At 38.7% G+C, this 24,175-nt stretch overlaps 1 protein-coding gene and 1 pseudogene across 1 annotated transcript; both read left to right on the forward strand.

Annotated features, from left to right (window-relative positions):
- Positions 1-12,858, forward strand: part of LOC142841930 (sulfotransferase 2A1-like) — a 47,762-nt pseudogene extending 34,904 nt beyond the window's left edge.
- Positions 12,859-15,986: 3,128 nt separating this feature from the next.
- LOC142855934 (binder of sperm protein homolog 2-like) lies at positions 15,987-23,353 on the forward strand. Its single transcript, XM_075982637.1, has 5 exons — positions 15,987-16,045; positions 17,192-17,262; positions 20,408-20,440; positions 22,849-22,989; positions 23,202-23,353. The coding sequence occupies exons 1-5, from the start codon at positions 15,987-15,989 to the stop codon at positions 23,351-23,353; spliced, it is 456 nt and encodes a 151-aa protein (XP_075838752.1).
- The last annotated feature ends 822 nt before the right edge of the window (positions 23,354-24,175 follow it).

Consider the following 24,175-nt stretch of genomic DNA (forward strand, 5'->3'; position numbering starts at 1 on the left):
CCTACTCCTCCTAGGTGAGTCTGCTTCTTTTTTTCTAGAGCTTTCAGGTGGGCTGTTAAGTCTCCAATGTGAGCTTTCTCTGTTTTCTTTAAGTGGGCACTTAGTGCTATGAACTTTCCTCTTAGGACTGATTTCATAGTGTCCCATAAGTTTGAGTATGTTGTTTCTTTATTTTCATTGAATTCCAGGAAGACTTTAATTTCTTACTTTATTTCTTCCTTAATCCAGGTATGGTTCAGTAGTTGGCTGTTCAGTTTCCATGACTTTGTAGGCTTTTGGGGGGCAGCATTTTTGTTGAATTCTAACTTTAATCCATGGTGATCTGATAAGACACAGGTGGTTACTAATATTTTTTTGTAACTGTGGATGTTTGCTTTGTTACCGACTATGTGGTCGATTTTCGAGAAGGTTCCATGAGCTGCAGAGAAGAAGGTATATTCTTTCCTATTTGGGTGGAATGTTCTATAGATGTCTGTTAAGTCCATTTGATTCATTACCTCCATTAATTCTCTTATTTCTCTGTTAGGTTTCTGTCTGATTGACCTGTCCATTGGTGAGAGAGGTGTGTTGAAGTCTCCTACTATTAGTGTGTGCGATTTGATGGCTGCCTTGAATTTTAGCAATGTTTCTTTTATGTACATGGGTGCTTTTATATTAGGGGCATAGATGTTCAGGATTGAGACTTCATCCTGATGAACTGTTCCTGTTATAAATATAAAATGCCCCCCTCCATCTCTTCTGATTGATTTAAGTTTGAAGTCAACTTTGTTAGAGATTAGTATGGCCACGCCTGCTTGTTTCTTAGGTCCATTTGCTTGATAGGCCTTTTCCCAACCCTTTACTCTGAGTAGGTGCCTGTCTTTGTGGTTGAGGTGTGTTTCTTGTAAACAGCAGAATGTTGGATCCTGTTTTCGTATCCAATCTCTTAGCCTGTGCCTTTTTATAGGTGAGTTGAGTCCATTGACATTAAGTGATATTAATGACCAGTGGTTGTTAACTCCGGTCATTTTTTTTTAGCAGTAGAGTTTGTGTGTTTCCCTTCTTTGATTTGTGTTGGTGAAGGGTCTCTAGATGTCTGAGTTATTGTGGTCATTGTTGGACTCCTTGGTTAGTGATTTTCCTTCAATTACTTTCTGTAAGGCTGGATTTGCGGCTACGTATTGTTTAAATTTGTTTTTATCCTGGAAAATTTTATTTTCTCCATTTATAGTGAACGAAAGCTTGGCTGGGTATAGTAATCTGGGCTTGCATCCATGGTCTCTCAGTTTCTGCAGTACATCTATCCAGGACCTTCTGGCTTTCATGGTTTCCATGGAGAAGTCAGGTGTAAGTCTGATAGGTTTACCTTTGTAAGTAATTTGGCCTTTTTCCTTTGCCGCTCTTAATATTTTTTCCTTATTCTGTATGCTTTGTGTTTTGATAATTATATGGCGATGGGATGTTTTTTTTTTTTTGATCCAGCCTATTCGGTGTTCTGTATGCTTCTTGCACCTTCATAGGTATATCTTTCTTTAGGTTGGGAAAGTTTTCTTCTATAATTTTATTAAATATATTTTCTGGACCATTGAGCTGCACTTCTTCTCCTTCTTCTACTCCTATTATTCTTAGGTTTGGTCTTTTTATTGTGTCCCATATTTCCTGAATGTTTTGTGATGAGAGTTTGTTGGACTTGCTGTTTTCTTCGATCAGTGTGTTTATTTTCTCTATGGTATCTTCAGAATCTGAGTCTTTCTTCTATCTCTTGTATTCTGCTGGTTATGCTTGTTTCTGTAGTCTCTATTCGTTTACCTAGATTTTCCATGTCCAGCCGGCCCTCTGTTTGTGTTTTCTTCTTTGCCTCCATTTCAGTTTTCAAGTCTTGAACTGTTTCCATTATCTGTTTGATTGTTTTTCCTTGGTTTTCTAGGGTATCATTCACTGATTTATTCAATTCTTCAAACTCTCTGTTATATTTCTCATCCATTTCTATAAGGGCATTTTTTACATGCTGTTTAAGGGAGTCAATCACTTTCATGAAGTCAATCTTTTCTCCTTCTTGATTAAGGTGTTCATGTCCTTCCGTTGTGAGGTTGCTGGTTTCTGGTGGCTTCATGTTTCTTTTCAGCTTGTTGGGCGAATTCTTGCCTTGGCATCTGCCCATCTCTTCTTCCAAATGCTCCCTTATGGATCTTCTTTTGCCGGATCAGGTCTCCTTGCCTACCCAACGCGGCCTCCCCAATGTTGGCTCTCCTGTCGCCGAGAGATCAGGCCTCCATGCTGGTTGGGCAGCTCGCAAACAAAGCGCCTACCCCGCTTGGTGCAGGCAGGCCACAGAAACAAAGGAACTGCAGCCCGCCGGGGCACCCCGAGGACTCAGCAAGAAAATGTCTTTAGCTGAATATTATGGAGATAGGGAGTCTTTACATAGCCTTGGCTATCCTGGAACTAGTTCTTTAGACCAGGTTGACCTCAAACTCAGAGATCTTTTTGCCTATGTCTTATGAGTGCTGGGATTAAAGGTGTGCATCACTTTCACCCAACTTTGAGGCGTTTTCTTTTTTTTTCTTTTAATTAATTCATTTTTATTGAAAATTTCCACCTCCTCCCATTTCCCTCCTCTACCCCCTCCCCTCCCTCTCCAGTCCAAGGAGCAGTCAGGGTTCCCTACCCTATGGGAAGTCCAAGGTCCTCCCTGTTCCCCCCCAAGTCCAGGAAGGTGAGCATCCAAACAGATTATGTTCCCACAAAGCTCGTCCATGCAGTAGAATCAAAACCCAGCGCCATTGTCCTTGGCTTCTCCATCAGCCTTCACCATCAGCCACATTCAGAGAGCCCGGTTTGATCACATGCTCCATCAGTTCTAGTCCAGCTGGCCTTGGTGAGCTCCCATTAGATCAGTCCTGCCGTCTCAGAAGGTGGACCCACCCCTTGAAGTCCTGACTTCCTTGCTCATGTTCTCCTTCCTTCTGCTCTTCATATGGACCTTGGGAGCTCATTCCAGTGCTCCAATGTGGGTCTCTGTGTCTATCTCCATCCATCGCCAGATGAAGGTTCTGAACTGGCCTTATTTTATAGCCACACTGATGAATATCTTGCGTATCGCCAGAGGTGTTTTCTTAATTGAGGCCCCATCCTCTCAGATGACTTTAGCTTATCTCAATTTGACACAAAACTATGTAGTGCAGGATACTAGAGCCAAAAAAGAGAAGTGGACACTTGCCACATTCCATAACCCAATAGAAATTTCCAATTGATTACCAGCTGTTAATAAAAATTTAGCTTCCTTCAAGGGAGTCTCATTGGAAATACCAAGTACTTTTAAAAGTAGGCTGCAAGTCCAATAGTAGATGGCCAATGGAAAATGAGCTCAATGGCATCACTGGATTTTCTTATCTCAAAATATCATGTCAGAGTGTTTTCCATCTTTCATTGTTTCTTTGTTGTTTTGTCCTATTTTGTTTTGTCTTATTATTTTATTTTATTGTTTTGTTGTCTTCTCTTACTTTATCTTGTGGGTTCTTTGAGTATATATTATGGCTTCCATTTTAGTGTTTTGATGGAATTCCAGAGCATGATCCATCTGCCTTCTCTTGGGCTCTTTTCTTTCTGTTTATTTTGCTCAATTATTTTTTTTTGTTTTAACCAAGTATATTTTTGTTTAATTGTTTCCTAGAAACATGTTTGTTTTCTAATGAGAGACAAAGTGGGTCTGGATTCAGATGGGAAGGAAGGTGGGAAGGAACTTGGAGGATTGGGGGGTGAGAAACCAAAATCACGGCATATTGTGCAAGGGGAAAAATTCTAGTTCAATAAAAAAGAAAAATAAAGGGGAAGATGGGGGAACTTTGGGGAATGGGATGGTTGGTATAAAGAAAGGGTGGATATGGGAGCAGGGAAGTATATATCTTAATTAAGGGAGCCATCTTAGGGTTGGCAAGAGGCTTGACCCTAGAGGGGCTCCCAGGTGTCCAGGGAGATGCCCCCAGTTAGTTCCTTGGGCAGCTGAGAAGAGGGAACCTGAAATGGCCCTATCCTATAGCCATACTGATGAATATCTTGCATATCATCATAGAACCTTCATCTGGCGATGGACGGAGATAGAGACAGAGACCCACATTAGAGCACTGGACTGAGCTCCCAAGGTCCCAATGAGGAGCAGAAGGAGGGAGAACATGAGCAAGGAAGTCAGGACCGCGAGGGGTGCACCCACCCACTGAGACAGTGGGGCTGATCTATTGGGAGCTCACCAAGGCCACCTGGATTGGGACTGAAAAAGCATGGGATAAAACCGGACTCTCTGAACATGGCAGACAATGAGGGCTGATGAGAAGCCAAGGACAATCTCACTCGGTTTTGATCCTACTGCATGTACTGGCTTTGTGGGAGCCTAACCAGTCTGGATGCTCACCTTCCTAGACCTGGATGGAGGGGGGAGGACCTTGGACTTCCCACAGGGCAGGGAACCCTGACAGCTCTTTGGGCTGGAGAGGAAGGGGGAAAGGAGTGGGGGAGGGGGAGGGAAATAGGAGTCTGGGAGGAGGCAGAATTTTTTTTCAATAAAAAAATAAATAAATAAAATAGTGTCTAATTGCAGTCTTTGTAAAAATCTTTCATTAAAGAAATTTTATTTAATTTCATCTGTGTGTTTGTGTTTTGATTGTATCATTATGTGCATGTGTTTATATGTTTCTTGAGCGTGAAAAGAACATTGATTTCTTGGAGCTACTGTTACAGGTGGGTATAAATTATATTTAATGAGGGCTGTGTATTCTGCAAAGGCACTTTGCAAGAGCAGTGTGTGGTTTTTGTCTGCTGAGACATCTCTCCACTTTCTAAACCCAAAGTAAGCTATCAGGGTAAATGCTAAAAGATCAGAGAAGTAAAGTACCCAGCCACTAGAGAGACTTTTTTAGCTCTACCAAAAACCTCAGGCAGAATGGAGTATCCTGTCTATACCAGTCCTCAGACCATGAACTCCTGCCTTCTCCTTTTTAATATTCCCCTCTCTGCTCAGTTTTATCATTTCCTGTTTCCACTTCCCTAGTGCTGTTATTAAAGGCATATGAATCCGAAGAACTGGGATTAAAAGTATGTGCCACCATGTGGCTCTGTTATTCTTTGAAACTGGATAAATCTAACGTAGTCTCTGTCTGTCTCTGCCTCCCAAGTGCTAAGATTTAAGGTGTGTGCCACCACTCCCTGGCATTTATATCTAACTGATGGCTTGCTTCACAATCTGATCCTCAGGCAAGTTTTATTTGTTATAGTAGAAACAAATGTTACCACAGTTATCAAACAAGAATTGCATTTACAATGTTGAGACTATTTGTATTTAGCAAGTTCAAAGAAAATACTTTACTAACTTATCTTGGTGATTCCAATAATATCGAATTTATTTTTCTATCATAACTAAGGACAACTAACTATTACTATTTTATCTTCATATCCACCTATAACCCCAGAAGGATGTAATATTACCTAATAGCAGACACATCTGGCTCCCTCGACAGTCACCCAAAGTACCTTTACAGGGTTGGGGCATCTATCTTTGGTTCACAGGCTTAGAATATCTGGCATACTTTTCAGTTAAACAGAAAATTTGAAGGACTGTTGCACCTTGTATTGGCAAAGGTCATCAGTCGCTTCCCTCTGTGTCCTGCAGAATATCTAGCAGACCCTTCTCTGAATCCAGAATCTCAAAGGACTATCCTACCTTGTCTTGACAATGTTCAACAATATTTTTCCTGTGTCCTGATAGCCCAGTTTGTACAACATACAGTCAGCAGTCAAAGCAAGAGCAGTCTCTTGCCCAAAAGGCTGGCCTTGACAAATTGAAAGCATACTCTACGTGGAGTTTCTTCAATGCCAGCTTTTCTAACTTAAATTGTCCTATTTCTCTCTAACTGTATTTTGTCTCTAGACTCTTTACCTTTCTTTATTCTAAATATCTTTTTATCCTTCTTACTCCGGGACTAACTGTGAGGCTAGGTGACTGGTCCTTTAGTGTCCTCCTCTCCTTCTTTTCTTGCTCCTTGCTCTTCCCTCTGCTTTTGAGCCCGATTTCTCTTCCTATTTGTTCTTTTCTGGATTCCAGCCTCCTGCCCAGTCATTGACCATTCAGTTCTTTATCAGACCAAACAAGTGTTTTGGCAAGCAAAGTAACAGTTTTACAAGATTAAAAGAATGCAACACATCTTTGCATCATTAAACATATTTCACAGCATAACTGAGTGTAGCACATCCTAAACAAATATTCCACAGTATATATCTGAGATGACAATGAAAAAAATGACTTCCATTAAGTTCTGAAAAAGATGGTGAAAAAGTGAAGATGGCAGCTCCATTATAGGCCAAGTATAGACCCCATGAGGACTAAGCAAATTATTCCCCAGTGTTAAAATCTGATGTTATTTTCTAACCTTTATTTGGATTGTTACAGGTTCATGGTCACTCTCTTTATTCTGAATTTTCTCTCCTGGGAATTTCTATCCTATCTGTGTCTGTGCCACCTCCTTTCTGGGAGCAGATTGTAGGTGTGGTTTTATAGCTGTGAAGTTGAGGAGTTACTTTTCCAGAATGAATCATACCTTGAATCTCACCAAAATCTATTTAGGCAATAATGGTTGAGATGGGTCTAAGCTCAAGAAGGATTGGACCAGTTGTCAAGTATATGAGGACCAGTGAAAACATGGACATAGATGAAAGAAGTATAGAGTTATGAGTTTGATTTTATTTGACCATACTTCAAATGATAACAATAGGGCAAACCTCTGAACTGTAAACTATCCCCAATTTAATGCTTTCCTTTGTAAGAGTTGCCATAATCATAATGTCTCTTCACAATTCCTACATCACATCAGTACCCTTTTTAATCTAGAGGATATGAGCAGACCAAAGATTAATTCTAAAATTAATTCCATTACTTATCATTAGATATTTAATTCCATAAATCAAAAGGTACTGAAAAGCTGTGTGAAGAGTTAGACAGGCCTTAGCCTGGAGGAATTTGCTAGGCCTATTTTCCCTAATATTTAATTGTTTTTCTTCTCATAAGACAAAGTAACTTCTTTTGCCTCTGGAGAGCTAATTTTCAGTTTAACCTAGAAGACCCAATCACACATCTTGGTGAAAAGGATCTGGTTTTAATCTCCAAGCAGTAACTTTTTATATATAATTGTAGTCATTATGATTCCATATTTAGACAGTGAAAGAAATGGAGACTAGAATGTTCATCATAATTCAGCCACAGCTAAGGTAACAAGACTTTTGTAAAGACAGTGTCACAATCAAAACGCGTGGGAGGAAATGAATTATGACAAAGTTCAGAAGTCCTAGGCCTAATTGCTTCACAGTGGATGTTTTCTTGACAGTTGTTAGGCTGTTTATCATTAATGTCCTCAGTAGACACTAATCAGAGAAAGTGACCTTAGAACAGAGGAAGAAGCCTGCCATCTGTAAAGAATTGTGTTAGGATTTTTGTGGGAATTGCACTGAACCTGTATATTGTGTTTGTAGGATTATCATTTTTATTATGTTGATCCTACCTATCCAAGAGCAAGGGAAATTTTTCCATTTTCTGGTATCTTCCTCAATTTCTTTCTTCAAAGACTTAAAGTTCTTGTCAAACAGGTCTTTCATTTCTTTGGTTAGTGATATCCCAAGATATTTTGTTATTTGTGGCTATTGTGAAGGGTGATGTGTCTCTGATTTCTTTCTCAGCTTCTTTATTATTTGTGTATAGAAGGGATATCAACTTTTTTGCATTGATCATGTATCCTGCCACATCACTGAAGGTATTTATCAGCTGTAGGAGTTCTTTGATAGAGTTTTGGGGTCACTGAAGTACACTATCATATCATCTGCAAATAACAAAAGTTTGACTTCTTCCTTTCCAATTTGAATCCCCTTGATCTCCTTATGTTGTCTTATTGCTCTAGCCAGAACTTCAAGAACTATGTTGAATAGATATGGAGAGGGTGGACAGCTTTGTCTTTTCTGATTTTAGTGGAATTTCTTTGAGTTTCTCCCCATTTAATTTGATGTTAGCTGTTGGCTTGCTGTATATTGCTTTTATTATGTTTAGATACATTCCTTGTATACCTGATATCTTCAAGAACTTTATCATAAAAGGGCATTAAAATTTGTTGAATGCTTTTCAGCATCTAATGAAATGTTCATATGATATTTTTCTTTCAGTTTGTTTATATGGTGGGTTATCTTGATAGATTTTCATATGTTGACCCATTCCTGCATCTCAAGGATGAAGCCTACTTGGTCATAGTTGATTATTTTTTGATGTGTTCTTGGATTTGGTTTGTCAGTGTTTTATTGAGTATTTCTGCATGAATGCTCATGAGTGAGATTGATAGGTAATTCTCTTTCTTGGTTGGTGTCAAGACTTTGTGGGATTTTGGTATCAGGGTGACTGTGGCCTCATAAAAATAGTTTGGAAATGTTACTTCTGTTTTTATTATGTGTTATAAATGGAGGGGCATAGGTATTAGCTCTTCCTTGAAGTTCTGATAGAATTCTGCACTGAAACCATCTGGCCATTAGGCTTTTTTGGTTGGGAAGCTTTTGATTACTGCTTCTATTTCCTTGTAAAACATATGTCTATTTAAATTGTTCGTCTGTTCTTGATTTAATTTTGGTATGTGGTACCTATCCAGAAAATAATCCATTTATTTTACGTTTTCAAATTTTCTGGAGTACAGGTTTTTGTAGTATGACAATGATTCTGTGGATTTTCTGTCATTATGTCCCCCTTTCCATTTCTGATTTTGTTAAATTGGATGTTCTCTCTCTACCTTTTGATTATTTGGGATAAAGATCTGTCTATCTTACTGATTTTCTCAAAAAAAAACAGCCCTTTGTTTTGTTGGTTCTTTGTATAGTTTTCTGTGTTTCTATTTTATTGTTTTCAGTCCTCAATTTGATGATTTCCTGTCATTTGTTTCTCCTGGGTGAGTCTCATTCTATTTTGTTCTAGAGCTTTCAGGGGTACTGTTAAGTCACTAATGTGAGTTTTCTTCACTTTCTTTATGTAAGTACTTAGTGCTATGAACTTTTCTCTTAGTACTACTTTCATAGTGTCCCATAGGTTTGGGTACATTGTGCCTTCATTTTCATTGAATTATAGGAAGTCTTTACTTTCTCTCTTTATTTTGTCCTTGACCCGGGGGTGGTTCATTGAGTACTGTTCAATCTCCATGAGTTTGTAGGCTTTCTGTAATTAGTGTTGTTGAATTCTAACTTTAAGTCATGATGAACCAATAAGATACAAGGGGTTATTTCAAATTTTTGTGTCTGTTAAAGTTTGTCTTGTTACAGAGCATGTGGTCAATTTTAGAAAGGGTTCCAGGAGATGCTGAAAAGAAGGTATATTCTTTGTATTTGAGTAGAATATTCTGTATATGTCTGTTAAGTCCATTTGAGTCACGGAATTTTTAGTTCTCTCTGTTGAAATTATTTCTGGTTGTCCAGTCCATTGAGGAGAGTGTGGTGTTGAAGTCTCCCACAATTAGTGTATAGGGTTTGATGTACAATTTAAGCTTTAGTAATGTTTCTTTTACATATATGGATGGTCTTGTATTTGGGGCATAGATGTTCGGGATGGAGATTTCATCCTGGTGGATTGTTTCTGTGATGAGTATAAAGTGTCATTTTCCATCTCTTTTGATAGATTTTAGTTTAAAGTCATTTTATTAGCTATTAGGATAGCTACATTCACTTGTTTCTTAGGTCCATTTGATTAAAACATCTTTTCCCAATCCTGTACTCTGAGGTAATATCTGTTTTTGAGGTATGTTTCTTGTATGCAGCAGAAAGATGAATCCTGCTTTCATATCCATTTTCTTAGTCTGTGTCTTTTTCTAGGTGAATTGAGTCCATTGATATGAAGAGATATCAATGACCAGTATTTGTTAATTCTTGCTATTTTTGGTGCTAGTATTTGTGTGTTTCCCTTCTTTGGGGTTTGCTAGTGTGAGGTTATCTGTTGTCTGTGTTTTTGTGGGTGCATTAGCTTCCTTGGGTTGGAGTTTTCCTTCTAGTACTTTCAATAGGACTGGATTTGTAGATAGGTATTGTTTAATCTTGTTTTGTCACAGAATATCTTGTTTTCTCCATTGATGATGAAAGAAAACTTTGCTGGGTATAGTAGTCTGGCTTGCAATATATTTTCTGTGCCTTTGAATTGGAGATCTTCTTCTTCTAAACCTATTATTCTTAGGTTTGGTCTTTTCATGGTGTCCAGATTTCCTGGATGTTTTGTGTTAAGAATTTGTTGGGTTTAATGTGTTCTTTGACTGTTGATTCTATTTTCTCTACAGTATCTTTGGCACCTGAGGTTCTCTCTTCCATCTCTTGTATTCTGTTGGTTATTCTTGCCTCTGTAGTTTCTGCTCATTTTCTCAGAATTTTATTTCCAGAATTCCCTATGTTCACGTTTTCTTTATTGACCCTATTTTAGTCTTCAAGTCTTGAACTGTTTGAACTATTTGCTTTACCTGTTTGATTGTCTTTTCTTGGGTTTCTTAGGTTTCTTTAAGAGGTTTATTGATTTCTTCCAATCTTTTGTTTGTCTTTTCTTTCATTTCTTTAAGGGAATTTGTTTCCTCTTTAAATGTCTCCATCAACTTTATAAAGTTAAATTTAAAATCATTTTTTTCTGCTTCTTCTGGGTCAGGACGATCAAGTCTTCCTGTTGTATGACCACTGGTTCTGGTCATGCATGTTGCTTTTTAGGATGTTGAATGAATTCTTGCATTGGTTGCCTACCCATCTCTTCCTCCAATTGGTGCCAGCAACATTTTTACCTCTTGGTCCAATCCTTGCTATCTGTGTCTTTGGGAACTGTTCTTGGTCTGCTCTATACTGTCACTGTTTGTGTCTCAGAGAGCCACTGAGAGCTCCCTTGGTCCACTGTCTTGGTCTACTCACTTCATTTGCTCTCGTGATCCATTCTGTGCACTGACAGACTGTGCTTGAGTTCCTTTCTTGGTCCTCTCTGTGTAGTTGCAGCCTCTGTTTCAGAGGTCCTCTGAGTTCCCAGGGGATAGGAGGATGTGAGGGCTGAGTGTAACTTACAATTTGCACTGTTCAATAGATGGGGTGGAGGTGTTGGAGCAGCCTACCTGCAAGAAGCTTCTCTGCTGGCTGGCTAGAGAAGCTGAGGCAGGTGGGGAAAAGGCCCATTATTTTGTCCTGGTATGTAGGGCCAAGAGAGTAGGGTTCCCCACTGGTTGGGTGGTTACTCACCTCTTGGTCCTGTCTGTATAGTTGCAGCTTGTGTTTCAGAGTTCCTCTGAGGTCACAGGGTGATAGAAGGGTTTCCCCCTGGAGAATTTAAATTAACTAATGTGATATATAAAGACTGCAGTGATAAGGGAAAATATGACATTAATTGTAAATCATTTTGACCACAAATACACATTTATCACTGTCATGCTGCCTCAAGGATTAATTTTTTCTCATTAGAAAAGTGGAAACACCAACAGGACCTTCCTCACTCATTTGTGAGTGCATTCAAATCTCATACTCAGTATGATATATATGTCTGACATGCTTTGAGTTTCAGCAAGTTAAGAAACATTTAAAGCTGGGTGGTGGTGATGTACGCCTTTAAACCCAGCACTCAGGAGGCAGAAGTAGTCAGATTTCTGTGAGTTCAAGGCCAGCCTGGTCTACAAGAACTAGTTACAGGACAGCTAGGACTGATACACAGAAAAATTCTATATCAAAAAAAAATAAAAAGAAACATTTTACCTTTCAAATATATTATATATATATTTCATGCATATCTACAAAAAGGAAATTCATGGAGCATATCAAAGTGCCAGAGCTATGAAGTAAAACACAGAAAATGGTAGGGTCTCCAGCATTCTAAGTGGAGGGAAAATAAGAAGAGGTAGTACAGTGGCATAAATAAGGACGCAAAAAGACAAGATGTAATTTTATGGAAGACGTCAGTATTCCACATTGAAGGAGTACACAATTCAGTGGGAAATTTTGAACAACCTTGTGTTTCTAATTCCAAAACTAAACAACTACTGGAACTGATTAATATGAACCAGTGTATGGATAAAATGGGAAATGCTACAAAGCACAGGGAATGAAATAATGAAGATCATCAATCAACAAACACCATGGCTGAATAGAAAGAAAAGTTCTGGGATGTTCTCACCAACAAGTAGCTGGGTCTCCTGTAACTGGTGGAAGTATCAATATGGCTGTCATGCAGCTCACAACCGTGTGTATTTTCTCCTCCAGGGAATCTGATGCCTCCAACCTCTGCATCTACGTACATTCATGTGTAATTACACACACATAAGTAAAATTTTTAAATGCTTTTAAAGGTGTTTGCATATTATGAAAAACTTCTATAACTGAACACTGAAAAGGAGAAAGAACAATTAAAGTGTGTCTTGATCACTGAGCTGAAAAACAGAGTTCAGTTGAATAGTTCAATGAAAACAGGTGTGGTGGGAGGCAGGAATAATCTGGACATATGAAAATGTAGAGCCTGTGTTGCTGCTACTAGATTGTATAGCTGATAGTTTGGGGACTAGAAGGTAGGACGTGATTTCCAGAGAAGTAGATTACATGATTTCAAGTCATATGAATGGTTCACTAGGGGTTCACCAGTAGTTCCACTTTATTAAATTTATGTTCTTCATCAAACAGATGGTACGAGCTTGTGAAGGAAGAAGTGAGTGGTGTAAAGATCATTATTAACCCATCTATGTGTCTGCTTCACATTTTACAGGCACAACTGAGGACTGGAAGAATCACATTACAGTAGCACAAGCTGAGGCCTTTGATAAAGCATCCCAGGAAAACATGGCTGGATTTCCTCCAGAGCTGTTCCCATGGAAATAAACTAAACACTAGAATCTTATATACTGAATCTTATATGGAGATGTTTATTTTTCTGTCATTATACATGTGAATGACTGGGTGTGGTTATAGAATAAGTACCTGTTATGTAATTGTGGATAATTATTTTAAAATACAATAGTAGTAATAGTGGTGGTGATGGTGGTGGTGATGGCAAAAGTGGTTGTATTGATATTGGTGGTGTGTGCACATTTTTGTGTATAGTCCCTTCGAAGGCCAAAAAAAGTGAATCTATTCCCTGCAGTGAGCTACAGTTACTGTAATATGCTTGGTTTGGGTCCTAGGAAGTGAATTCAACTCATCTACATTTGGAGTACAGTGTTCTTAACCTCTAGCTCCAAATCTTAGAATCTTGAGTCATCAAATATATGCTTTTTTAGTTACCTGTTTGTTAATACATTGTCATGAAACTCCAGTGCCCTTCATGGAACTCAGATTGAAAGCAATCTTTGTTAAATATTAAAAATAAATAACAGTATAGGAAAATGTATTTTTTTTTACTCTGTGACATTTGGGCAAAAATGGCCACACTAGCTGGTCAGAAGCAAGCCTCCTATAGGAAGGCTGATCCTCCACCCATGATCAGATCCTTTAATCTACAAGTCCCATTCTGCCTCCAAACCCACTTATTCCCAAGACCTCAGCTGCTCCCTGAGACACAGACAGTGACTGCACAGACTGGACCAAAGGGTGAGTGACCAGCACCCCAGCATAGCCCAGAAAGCCTGCATTTTAAAACTGCACGACTTTTTTCCTTTTGCTATGACTGAGTCAGGAATACCTCTCTTAAAGGAGCTGTGGCACACCACCAGCAAACAGCAAGAAGCTGTGTTAAACTCTGTATTTGTGTGTCTACAATTAAGCTCTCTCAGGTTTTTTTAATTTTATTAAAATTTTCCAGTTTGATCACATGCTCTATCAGTCCCAGTCTAGCTGGTCTTGGTGAGTTCCCATTAGATCAACTCCACCATCACATTGGGTGGGCACACCCCTCGTGGTCCTGACTTCCTTGCTCATGTTCTCCCTCCTTCTGTTCCTCATTTGGACCTTGGGAGCTCAGTCCAATGCTCCATTGTGGGTCTCTGTCTCTATCTCCATCCATCGCCAGATGAAGATTCTATGGTGATATGCAAGATATTCATCAGAGTGGCTACAGGATAGGGCCATTTCATGCTCCCTCTCCTCAGCTGTCCAAGGAACTAGCTGGGGACATGTTCTTGGACACCTGGGAACCCCTCTAGAGTCAAGTCTCTTGCCAATCGTAAAATGGCTCCCTTAATTAAGATATATACTTCCCTGCTCCCATATCCATCCTTCCATTATCCCAACCATCCCATTTCCCCAAGCTCTCCCCATCCCCCCTTCTCACTTTTCTCTCCCCATCTCCTCTTACCCCCACCCCACCCCCACCCCCGAGCTCCCTGGCAATCTTGTCTACTTTAGACCATCACGTTGTCACCGATTTGTAGTAAGGAGTTCACTTGTTTGTCCCAGCCACCCAGAACTAAAATAACCACACAGAAACTATATTCATTAAAACACTGCTAGAACCATTAGCTCTAGCTTCTTATTGGCTAACTCTTATATTAATTTAACCCATTTCTAGTAATCTGAATATTTCCATGTGGCAGTGGCTTACTGGCAAAGCACATCTACCTCTGGTGGTGGATTCATGGCGTGTCTCTGACTCCGCCCTTCTTTCTCCCAGCATTCAGTCCAGTCCTCCCCACCTACCTAAGTTCTGCCCTATCAACAGAGCAAGGCAGTTTAATGTGAATCACAACACAAAGAGTAGACTCCAACATCACAGTGTTATCTTTCCTTTTTATGGTTGAGGGTGGGGTTTTTATTGTAGATATGAGGGAGAATACAGCCAGGGACATCTGGAATAATTCAGAGAAGCTTCATATGCAAAAACAAAAAAACCAGAACAGCCAAATAATCCTATATAATAAAAGAACTTCTGGGGGGGACCACCATCCCTGACATCAAGCTCTACTATAGAGCTACAGTAATGAAAACATCTTGGTATTGGCAAAAAAAAAAAAAAGATGGGTGAATCAATGGAACCAAATCAAAGACTCTGCTATTAATCCACACACCTACGAACACCTGAATTTTGATAAAGAAACTAAAATTATACAATGGAAAGAAGAAAACAAATTCAACAAATGCTGCTGGCATAACTGAATGTTGACATGTAGAAGAATGTAAATAGATTCATATCTATCTCCAAACACAAAACTCAAGTCCAAATGTATCAAAGAACTCAAAATAAATCCAACCACATTGAACCTCATAAAAGAGAAAATGGGAAGAATCCTTCAACTCATGGGCACAAGAGACCGCTTCTTAACTATAACTCCAGTAATACAGACACTGAGCAACAATTAAAAAATGGGACCTCCAGAAACTGAGAAGCTTCTGTAAAGCAAAGGAAACAGCCAATAAGACAAAAAAAGTAGCCTATGAAAGGCCTTACCAACCTCACATCACACAGAGGTCTGTCTCCAAATTTTTATATTTTTTTCTTTTGTTTTTGAGAATACAATATAATTGTATCATTTCTCCCTTCGCTTTTTTCCTTCTAGAACCTTCCATATACCAATACTTGCCCTTTTTCAGATTCATTACCCATTTTATTAATTGCTATTATATATATGTATACATATATATTCCTATATATGACCTGCTCAGCCTGTATAATGTTGCTTGTATGTATGTCTTCAGGGACCCTTCCACTATTGGCGGACCTCTTTCTCAGCCAGTCTTCATCTGTCATTTATGTCTTTTTTGAGTGTGAGTAACAAATACTCAAGGTGGGTGGGAACATGATTCTCTCCTTATGATGTGTGGTTATGAAACACAGATATTTAGCATCTTCTGCCACAAAGAGAGTTTTTAGATATAATCTCCACTAATGGGTGATAATTCCACAATTTGGACATTTATCTGTGTGAAAGCCATGTGAGTATATTTTTAACAAGTTATGGACTCATGTTTTAAATAAAGGGTAAAGTACAAATGCATTACAGTATCTCTCTGTTTTTGTGTTCCACACAAAACTCAAGCCTTATACAATCTGTGTGTATCAGACACTGCTGGTTTTCATGGATCTGAAAGTGGAGTATATAGAAGCTTTGGAATGTAAGCTCAGCTTTGCCATTTTGTAGGTTTATGTTTAGGTCAAGTAAAATTTTTCTTTGAAGCTTGCTCCAGTCTACCTAATACTGTTGGTAAAGTACCAACCTCGGTTCTGAGGAAATGAGAAAACATTACCTTTAGTGCTAGTGACAAGAGCCTCAGGAAATAATAACTGTTCAGTTGAGCAAGAAAGGAATAATGGGTTCTTTCTGATACTTGTCAGTCTTTCCAGAGGCTAAGATGTTCTGGTCTCTGATCAAAATGTTCTTCAGCATGTAGCACAAGATAAATCTTTAGACCATCCCTTGCTCACTATGTACAATTTTTATCATAATTTCCATAACTTCATGAATAATCAGGAACATATTTGCCATGTCACTGGGAAAAGTTATGATAATTATAAAGAGTATTAGAAAAATACTTTTTAACAAAGAAGGAAAGATATAAATAATTCAAATATCACTCTATAAATAAGAGGTATGGGAAAGAACCTCTCATTCTCAGAAAAGTATATATATATATACATATATATATATGGGTTGTGATAGTTCTAGTTCAAAACTGTGTTATGATAGAAAATAAGTAACTTCAAACAGTACCAATTTCTCTCCTAAATTAGGCTCCAAATGCAAAAGTAACACTTCAGAGTCACTAGGATGGCAAAGATTGAAAAGAGAAAATAAATTTTGTCTTCTGGTTTGCTATCTCCTGGTTTTCTATTCATATACAATGAGTTGTTCTGTAATTGGGCAAAGTCAATAATTTCAAATGAATATATGGGTATTACTTTACTCTCCATGTCTCAAAGAGAAAAGGATAGAGATTAAAGATAACAAAGTAAAAATTTTTCAGATTGGCTGTCTTTTTTGCAAAGCCAAATTCCCCCAAAAGGCAACACTTTTAGAATGACACCATGTTAAGATAAACATTGAGTCACTACATTTAGGACAAAAAGATTTCACTGAGTCTGAGAGTTTGTTCATTCTTGAATTATTTATATCTTTCCTTCTTTGTTAAAAAGTATTCTTCTAATCCTCTTTATAATGATAACTTTTCCCAGTGACACGGCAAATATGTGGAGGAAGTATGTGTAAGCAGACAGAGTAGGAGGAGCAGAAAGGGAGAGTATAAAGTCAGAGGCAAGGTTTGTTCCTGTGTGTGCCATCTACAGGCAACTGGAAGTAATGAGACATCTTGTGGGCTGGCTGTTGTTAGCTGTCTGCATGTATGGACTGGATGCAGGTGAGGTGGAAAAGGCAGGGTGAGAGTTGAAGGGGAAGAGTCCAGAGCTAGTAAGGACTGAGAAATGCTGACCACCCAAGGTCCAGTTGAAAGGCAGAAGGAAGGAGAAGACGAGCAAAGAAGTCAGGACCGCGAGGGGTTGGTCCACCAACTGAGGCAGTGTGCCTATTCTAATGGGAGCTCACCAAATCCAGCTGGACTGGGTCTGAATGAGCATGTAATCAAACCGGACTCTCTGATTGTGGCTGACAATGGGGGCTGACTAATAAGCCATTGATAAAGGCACTGGGAATTGTTTTTACTGCATGTTCTGGCTTTGGGGGACCCTAGTCTATATGGATGCACAGCTCCCTAGGCCTGGATGTGGGGGGGAGGGCCTTGGACTTCCCACAGGGCAGGGTTCCCTGCCCTCTTTAATGCAGGGTGGGAGAGGGAGGAGGGGATGTGGGGGAGCTGGAGGGGATTGGGAGGAAGAAGGAAGGAAGGAAGTGTAAATAATTGAATGGAAAAATAAATAAAAAAAATAAAATTAAAATGAATAAAATAAAAATTAAAAGAAAGAAATGCTGACGATCAACTGTTCATAATAGTTTTTCAGTCTAGCAAATCAAGAGCAGAGAGTCATGGATTCTACTTGTGTTCTTCCCCTCCTTGGTTGAGTGAGCACAGAACAGATTTTACCTGTGAAAGGGCCTCAGTATCAGTAGTTACACAGCAATAAAAAATTTCCATCAAAGAGGAATGCTATGATGGATTGATTTAGAAATTTCTGCAAAGTCTGTTGTTAAAGAAGCAAGGTTTAAAATAAATTGATATGGCCCCAGATATTCTTTGCATCACAGTAATTTATTAATGCATTCTTAGCTGGCTATTCACACAAAGTATCTGTTTCAAGTGTTGAAAGTATAAGTTTCAAATACACATGACACGGGTTGCCAGTGGGGCAGATGTTAGGGTGAGTGGAATCAGATTCAGATTTGTGGGGAGATATTTCATCTTGATTCCTTATATAAGTCACTTGAAATTTGAACTACATGAATGGCATCCTCAGGAAACAAGGAAATGGAATGTAGAGCAAGGGGTCTCATCTTACAGTGTAGTTGTGAGGGTCAATCAGGAACGGTAGAGGACTTCCTTAGAGTGGTCAGCATCCTGCAGCTATGTTCACAGGAATAGAGTGCTACAGAAAGTTGGGCTTTTCATGCATTGCAGCTTGAAAAAATGCGGAGCATTAGATGGGGTACCCTGCATCTAATGAAGAGAGAGAATGTTTAGTTGTTGTACTAGTATGTTTTAAAGAAGTCTCACGTAGCCCAAGTAGATCTCATGTTCACTAGGTAAACAAAGATAGCCTTGAACTCCTGATCTTTCAGCTTCTACCTCCTGAGTGCTGAGGTTACAGACAAATGTCATCATCCCTACTCAATTTATATGTTGTTGAGATCAAGCCAAGACTTTTGTGTGTGCTATTCAAGCACTCAACCAACTAAGACATATTCTCAGCTCTTAAATAAGATTAAATTTTTGTTGGTACCAAAGGTTTAAAGGAAATAAGAATAATCCAAGCTAGAACGCAATCAGTAAAGAGGCCAATTATATGATTGTAAATCTCAACAAATTTTGTGTAGGAGAAAGAAAAGCAATGCAAGATAAAATATACTCAGTTGAGAAGTGACATTCACTCATTTTGGTTAAGATGGTCACATGGCTTAATATTGTATCTTTCTTTTATTCCCCAACATTCTCAAGTGCTCTTTGCAGTGTCTTGCTATATAGGACTGAGTAAGTTCTCTAAGGTTATTATTTACATTCGTACTGTTCACATCCAGTGTGGAAATAGCCTGGCTACAAGGATTCTTTTGATTAGTTTTATAATTAGTATGCAAAATAATGGTTTTAATTAACTATAGAGTTTCTCTCATATGGATTTGTATGAGATATAAATTATAAGGCATCTAAGCATAAAGTATGGTTTTAATGTATAAGTACTGTAAGGTATAAAGTTAGCTATATGGCAAATGTACACACTCTCTATAAAGCATCATTTTCCCTGTAGTCTCTCTTGCATTCTTTGCTTTTACTGATCTTTTTCCATCTCTAGCTTCCTGTGTCCCTCTGCCCTCTTCTGTAGCTCTCCTTCCTCCCTTCAGTAGACTTCTTTCTGGTTTCAGGTCACAGATAATCTGGGTGATGATTAATTATGCCAACCAACTTGATAGGATCTACAACCATATAAGAGACAAGATTATGGACATATCTGTGAGAAATCATCTAGATTATGCTAGCCTAGGCACGCTTGTAAGAAATTATCTTGGTTAGATTATTTTAAGTAGGATATACCTTTAAAGTAGATGGCACTGACTTATTGGTTTGAGTTATAGACTTTATAAAATGAGAATGGTAACTAAGCACAAAAATCCAGCTCCCTCTGTTCCACAATTGTGGATCCAATGTGACCAATATAATTTATAGACGTAGAAATATGTCGCTACATATATATGAGAGAAAAAATAGTATTTGTTTTTGTAGAAGGAATTGCTTAATCCATTTTCCTTCAAGTGAAATAATTTCAGCCCCAGATCTGTACCCAAAAGAAATACTCATAAATTTATGTACTCATAAAGAAATGCTGTGTCAATCACATTTTCCCACAAGTGTCTATCGAATTTTGAGGTAGAACCAACCTGAACATGAGTGCTTAAAAACAAACCCAATCCAAATTTACCTGAAAACCCTCCTTACTTTTGCCTTCACTTTTTCCCCTTGCCCTAGGTCCCTTACATATGATTAACATTTACTATGACACCAGGAATCTCCCTACAATGTTCTGGTAATTCCCAGTAAATGCCATTGCCCTTCAGAGATATTTTTCTGAGTTGAAATCTGTTGAACAACAATAAGTAGGAGGAATTTGAATTGTACTTAATATTGTGAATGACTCTAACCTACACCAGGGAAGATATCTGGAAGAGTAAGAGCTCAGTCTGAAGTGTGGTTTTTCATAGTTTGACATGACATTTCCTGCGTAGATATGCAGTCCCAACTTGATGTGGCATTGAAGAATGTTGCTGTGCATTTCATAGTTATTCTGAGTATGTATTTTTAGGAGGTGACTTACATTTTGTCCATTATTTCTGTCTTTCAGAATTGATCTCTCCTTTACATCCCCCCAAACAAGGTAAGACAGCCAACTCTATTGGACAGACTCTCAAATGTCAGCCTCCAACCCTCCTCCAACCCTTAAAAGCCATTATTTTTTAAGTTCTTGCACTTTTCTTTCATGTAGCTTTTCCTTGTATTATTATTCTGATATGAGGGCCTCCCCAGGTCACAGCAGACAAATATCAAAAGCACAATTCAGTAACCAATTCCTAGTCACTTAAAAAAAATGCTTTCTTCTCCATTGGGACTAATATAAGAGAATGTAAATTTCTTTACTTTGTTTTTTCCTTTTTCATTAACAAATAATAATTATCATGTAGGCAGTTAAACAATGTTTGGATGTATATTCACACCAAGAGTGGTTAAATCAAAGTAATTAATATAAACCATTACAACATGAATTTTTAATTGTCAGAGCATAAGCCACCTGAAGCTACTTCTTATTCTAAGAACTAGAGAATGTAAGTAGTTAGTAAGTGGAGTTGGGTTAGTGATTAAAAGTGTGCCATTCAGCATGGAGCAATACATTGAAAAAAAGTCACGGTTTTACTATTGCTGCAAACAGGACAAAGAAAATGCTGAGGATGAGGAAGAAAAATAGGAGAGGATGAAGAGGGAAAAGAAGGAGAAAGAGGAAGAAAAGGGGAAGAAGCAGAAGAGGAAGGAGGAGGAGAAAAGGGAGGAAGAAGGGGGAAAGAAAGAGAGAGAGAGAGAGAGAGGGAGAGAGGGAGAGAGAGAGGGAGGGAGGGAGGAAGGAAGGAAGGAAGGAAGAAAGGAAGGAAGGAAGGAAGAGGGAAGGAAGAGGGAGGGAAGGAGGGAGGGAGGGAGGAAAAAAGGAAGGAAGGAAAAGAGAGAGACATGGTTGACAATGAGATATTGGAGAGATGTTTTAGAGATTACTTTGGCAAAACAGGAAATTTATTTTTTCAGAATAGAGGGAAACAGATATGTCCTGGTGTCTGTCTGTTGCTGTGATAAAACACTGACCTAAACCAATTTGGAAAAGAAAAGACTTTTTTGGCTTACACCTACCAACCACAATTCATCATTGAAGGAAGTCAGGGGAGGGAAGTCAAGCAGGAACAGAGGCAGTAAAGATGAAAGAATGCTGCTTCCAGTCCAAAACTCCACAGATCCTTCACAGTCTTCCCAAAGAACAACACAGTCGTGGAGGTGAAACTGCAGTAAGAATGTAATGTATGAGAGAAGAATAAATTTAGAAAATCATGAGGCATCCCCACACCCGTGTGGAAGTTCATCTCTCTGTGGAAAGTTCACCTTGTGTTGATTCCTACAAATGGAACTAGAAAGGTCATTGGCTGTTTTTACACTCGTTTCTAATACAGATTTCTAAATTGCCTCCCAGGACTATTTACTCTGTATCTTTCTTGAAGAGGTGACCTGAGGTTTAACTTTCTGTTATGTTTCATCCTAAGTATTTGTGTCATTGAATTCATGCTTTTGATGTGATAATTACACGTAATGTATATTAAAAGGTGTGACTGAACAGGAAGAAAAGAACAAGACTGTCAAGTCCATTTTAAGGAATACCAATATCAATTTCTATTCTAATTACATTTGGTTGCCATGATAAAATACAAAAATCAGCTTGAAAAAGAAGGGATTATTGGTTAACATTTAACAATCCCAAACCACCACTGAGGGAAACAGCAAGAACTCAAACAGGGGCAGACGATGGTAACATGGAGGAATTCTGCCAATCTGCTTGCTCTTTGTTCCTTGTTCATACTGCTTTCTTGTAGAAAACAGGACAGCCTTCCAAGAACATCTTCCACTGTGGAATAGACTCTCCTACATCAATCGTTAGTCAAGAAAAAGCCCTACAGAGATATGTACACAGGCCAATCTGACAGAGAAAATTCCTTGATTGAGATTCATTCTTCCCAGGTGACTTTAGTTTGTGTCAAACTGATAAAAAAAAAATTAGTCAACACAGATGGTGAGAAGAACTCTTACCAGAGAAGAACTCTGACAAATGAGATCCCTCACTGCTAAAGGACTTTCATTGAGGAAACCAGCATCTCCAACCTGAACCCATCTCTGAGACATAATGAAGCTTCCTTGGACGTTTTTGCAGATATTTTGTGTCACAAGCATGAAAGGCAGCAAAAGATACCGGCTTTAGATGTATGTGGGGGTAGTGAGAGAGCGATCAGTATCCTGTCTCCAAAATAGGCTTTCAAAGTTAAGTCTGAGTCATGCACAATAGCTCAGGCTTGCAATCACAACACTCAGAAAGCTGACACAGAGGGACTGTCATGAGCTACAAGTAAGTCTTGCTTATAGACTGAGTTTAAAGTGTATCTGGGTTACACAGCGAGACCAACCTCAAGAAGCAAACAATTTCAAAGTTAGTTTCCAATATGAACTAATTTTATATTCTAAAATCATTCTCTTTTCCAGAAATTTCCATTGCTAACTGTGTCTTTCCATTCATCTATGGTGATGAAGTCCACTACAATTGTATCTCCACCCACAGTGACTTTGACTGGTGTTCTCTTGACTTTTACTTCCAAGGAAGGTGGAGATACTGCACAGCACTGGGTGAGAGTCCCATAAGAGTATATATAGGATGGCAGGACCCCAGAGGAAAAAGATTTTGGATTTTGGGGAAAAAATAAACTCAGATACTGTCTTCTCTGCATAATTTGCAGAACTTGAAAACAATCTGATAGAAAAAAAATAATTGTTTTCTCCACAGGTATTAATTTGAGGACAGTGTTCTTAATGTATCCTTTACCCATTTTGCTCTGCAGATCCTCCAATATGTATCTTCCCTTTCCAATTTAGAAAAAAGTTTATTAACGAATGTACCAAGGAAGGCTACATTTTGAATCGGAGTTGGTGTTCATTGACTGACAACTACAACAGAGATAGGAAATGGAAGCAATGTTCTCCTTACAAGTAAGATGATGGGAGAAGGTGGAACAATGTCCTATGAGCTGCAAAAGGAGCAAGACATTAGGTTGATAAATGAGGAGCCTGAGATCTCGGTCTGTTAGCTATGACTTAGTCAGGGGCCAACAGACACTTCCTGTGAAGTATCTCCTGTTGAGTACAGCAGACTGTGTAGTGTTGGTCACAAATATTCAGCTCGGCTTTGTAGCACAAACACAGTCACAAATAGAACAAGTACACTGGATCATCGGCAAATCTGACAGGCTGGTGTTCTTTTACATGCTGTTTAATAATTATAGTTGTGTGTTCATTTTGTCATTGCTGTGACAAAACACCCAAGGAAAGCAACTCAACCAAGGAGGGAAGGGTTTACTTGGGTTCTCATTTTGCTATGGGGATACAATCCATCATTGTTTGAACAGTGGCTTAGGACAGCTGATTACATTGTGTCTGCATTTAGACGACAGCAAAAGGATGTGCTGATACTCACTCAACTGGCCTCCTTTTTCCTTGCTATACTGTCTGAGGCCTCACCTGAGCTGTTGTTGCCTATATTCGGGTGAGTTTTTACTCCTCAGTTAAACCTTTTCTGACATGTATCCATTTGTGTCTCCAAAGTGATTCCAATTTCAGTCACATTAGCAATGATTACTAATTAGCCTCCTCATTATGAATGCATTGTTTTACAGTTTCAAAACTTGTTTTGAGTCAGGAAATAAGTATGAGATAGAAACTCAGTGAAACACGGAAGCAGCACATGACAAGAGAAACATCAGTGTTTTTTCTGTTCTCCCCTAGAGCTCCCTCCCACACAAGATGTGTGCTTGTGCTG

The sequence above is a fragment of the Microtus pennsylvanicus genome, chromosome 1 (genome assembly GCF_037038515.1).
Source record: "Microtus pennsylvanicus isolate mMicPen1 chromosome 1, mMicPen1.hap1, whole genome shotgun sequence".
Taxonomy (NCBI): Eukaryota; Metazoa; Chordata; class Mammalia; order Rodentia; family Cricetidae; genus Microtus; species Microtus pennsylvanicus.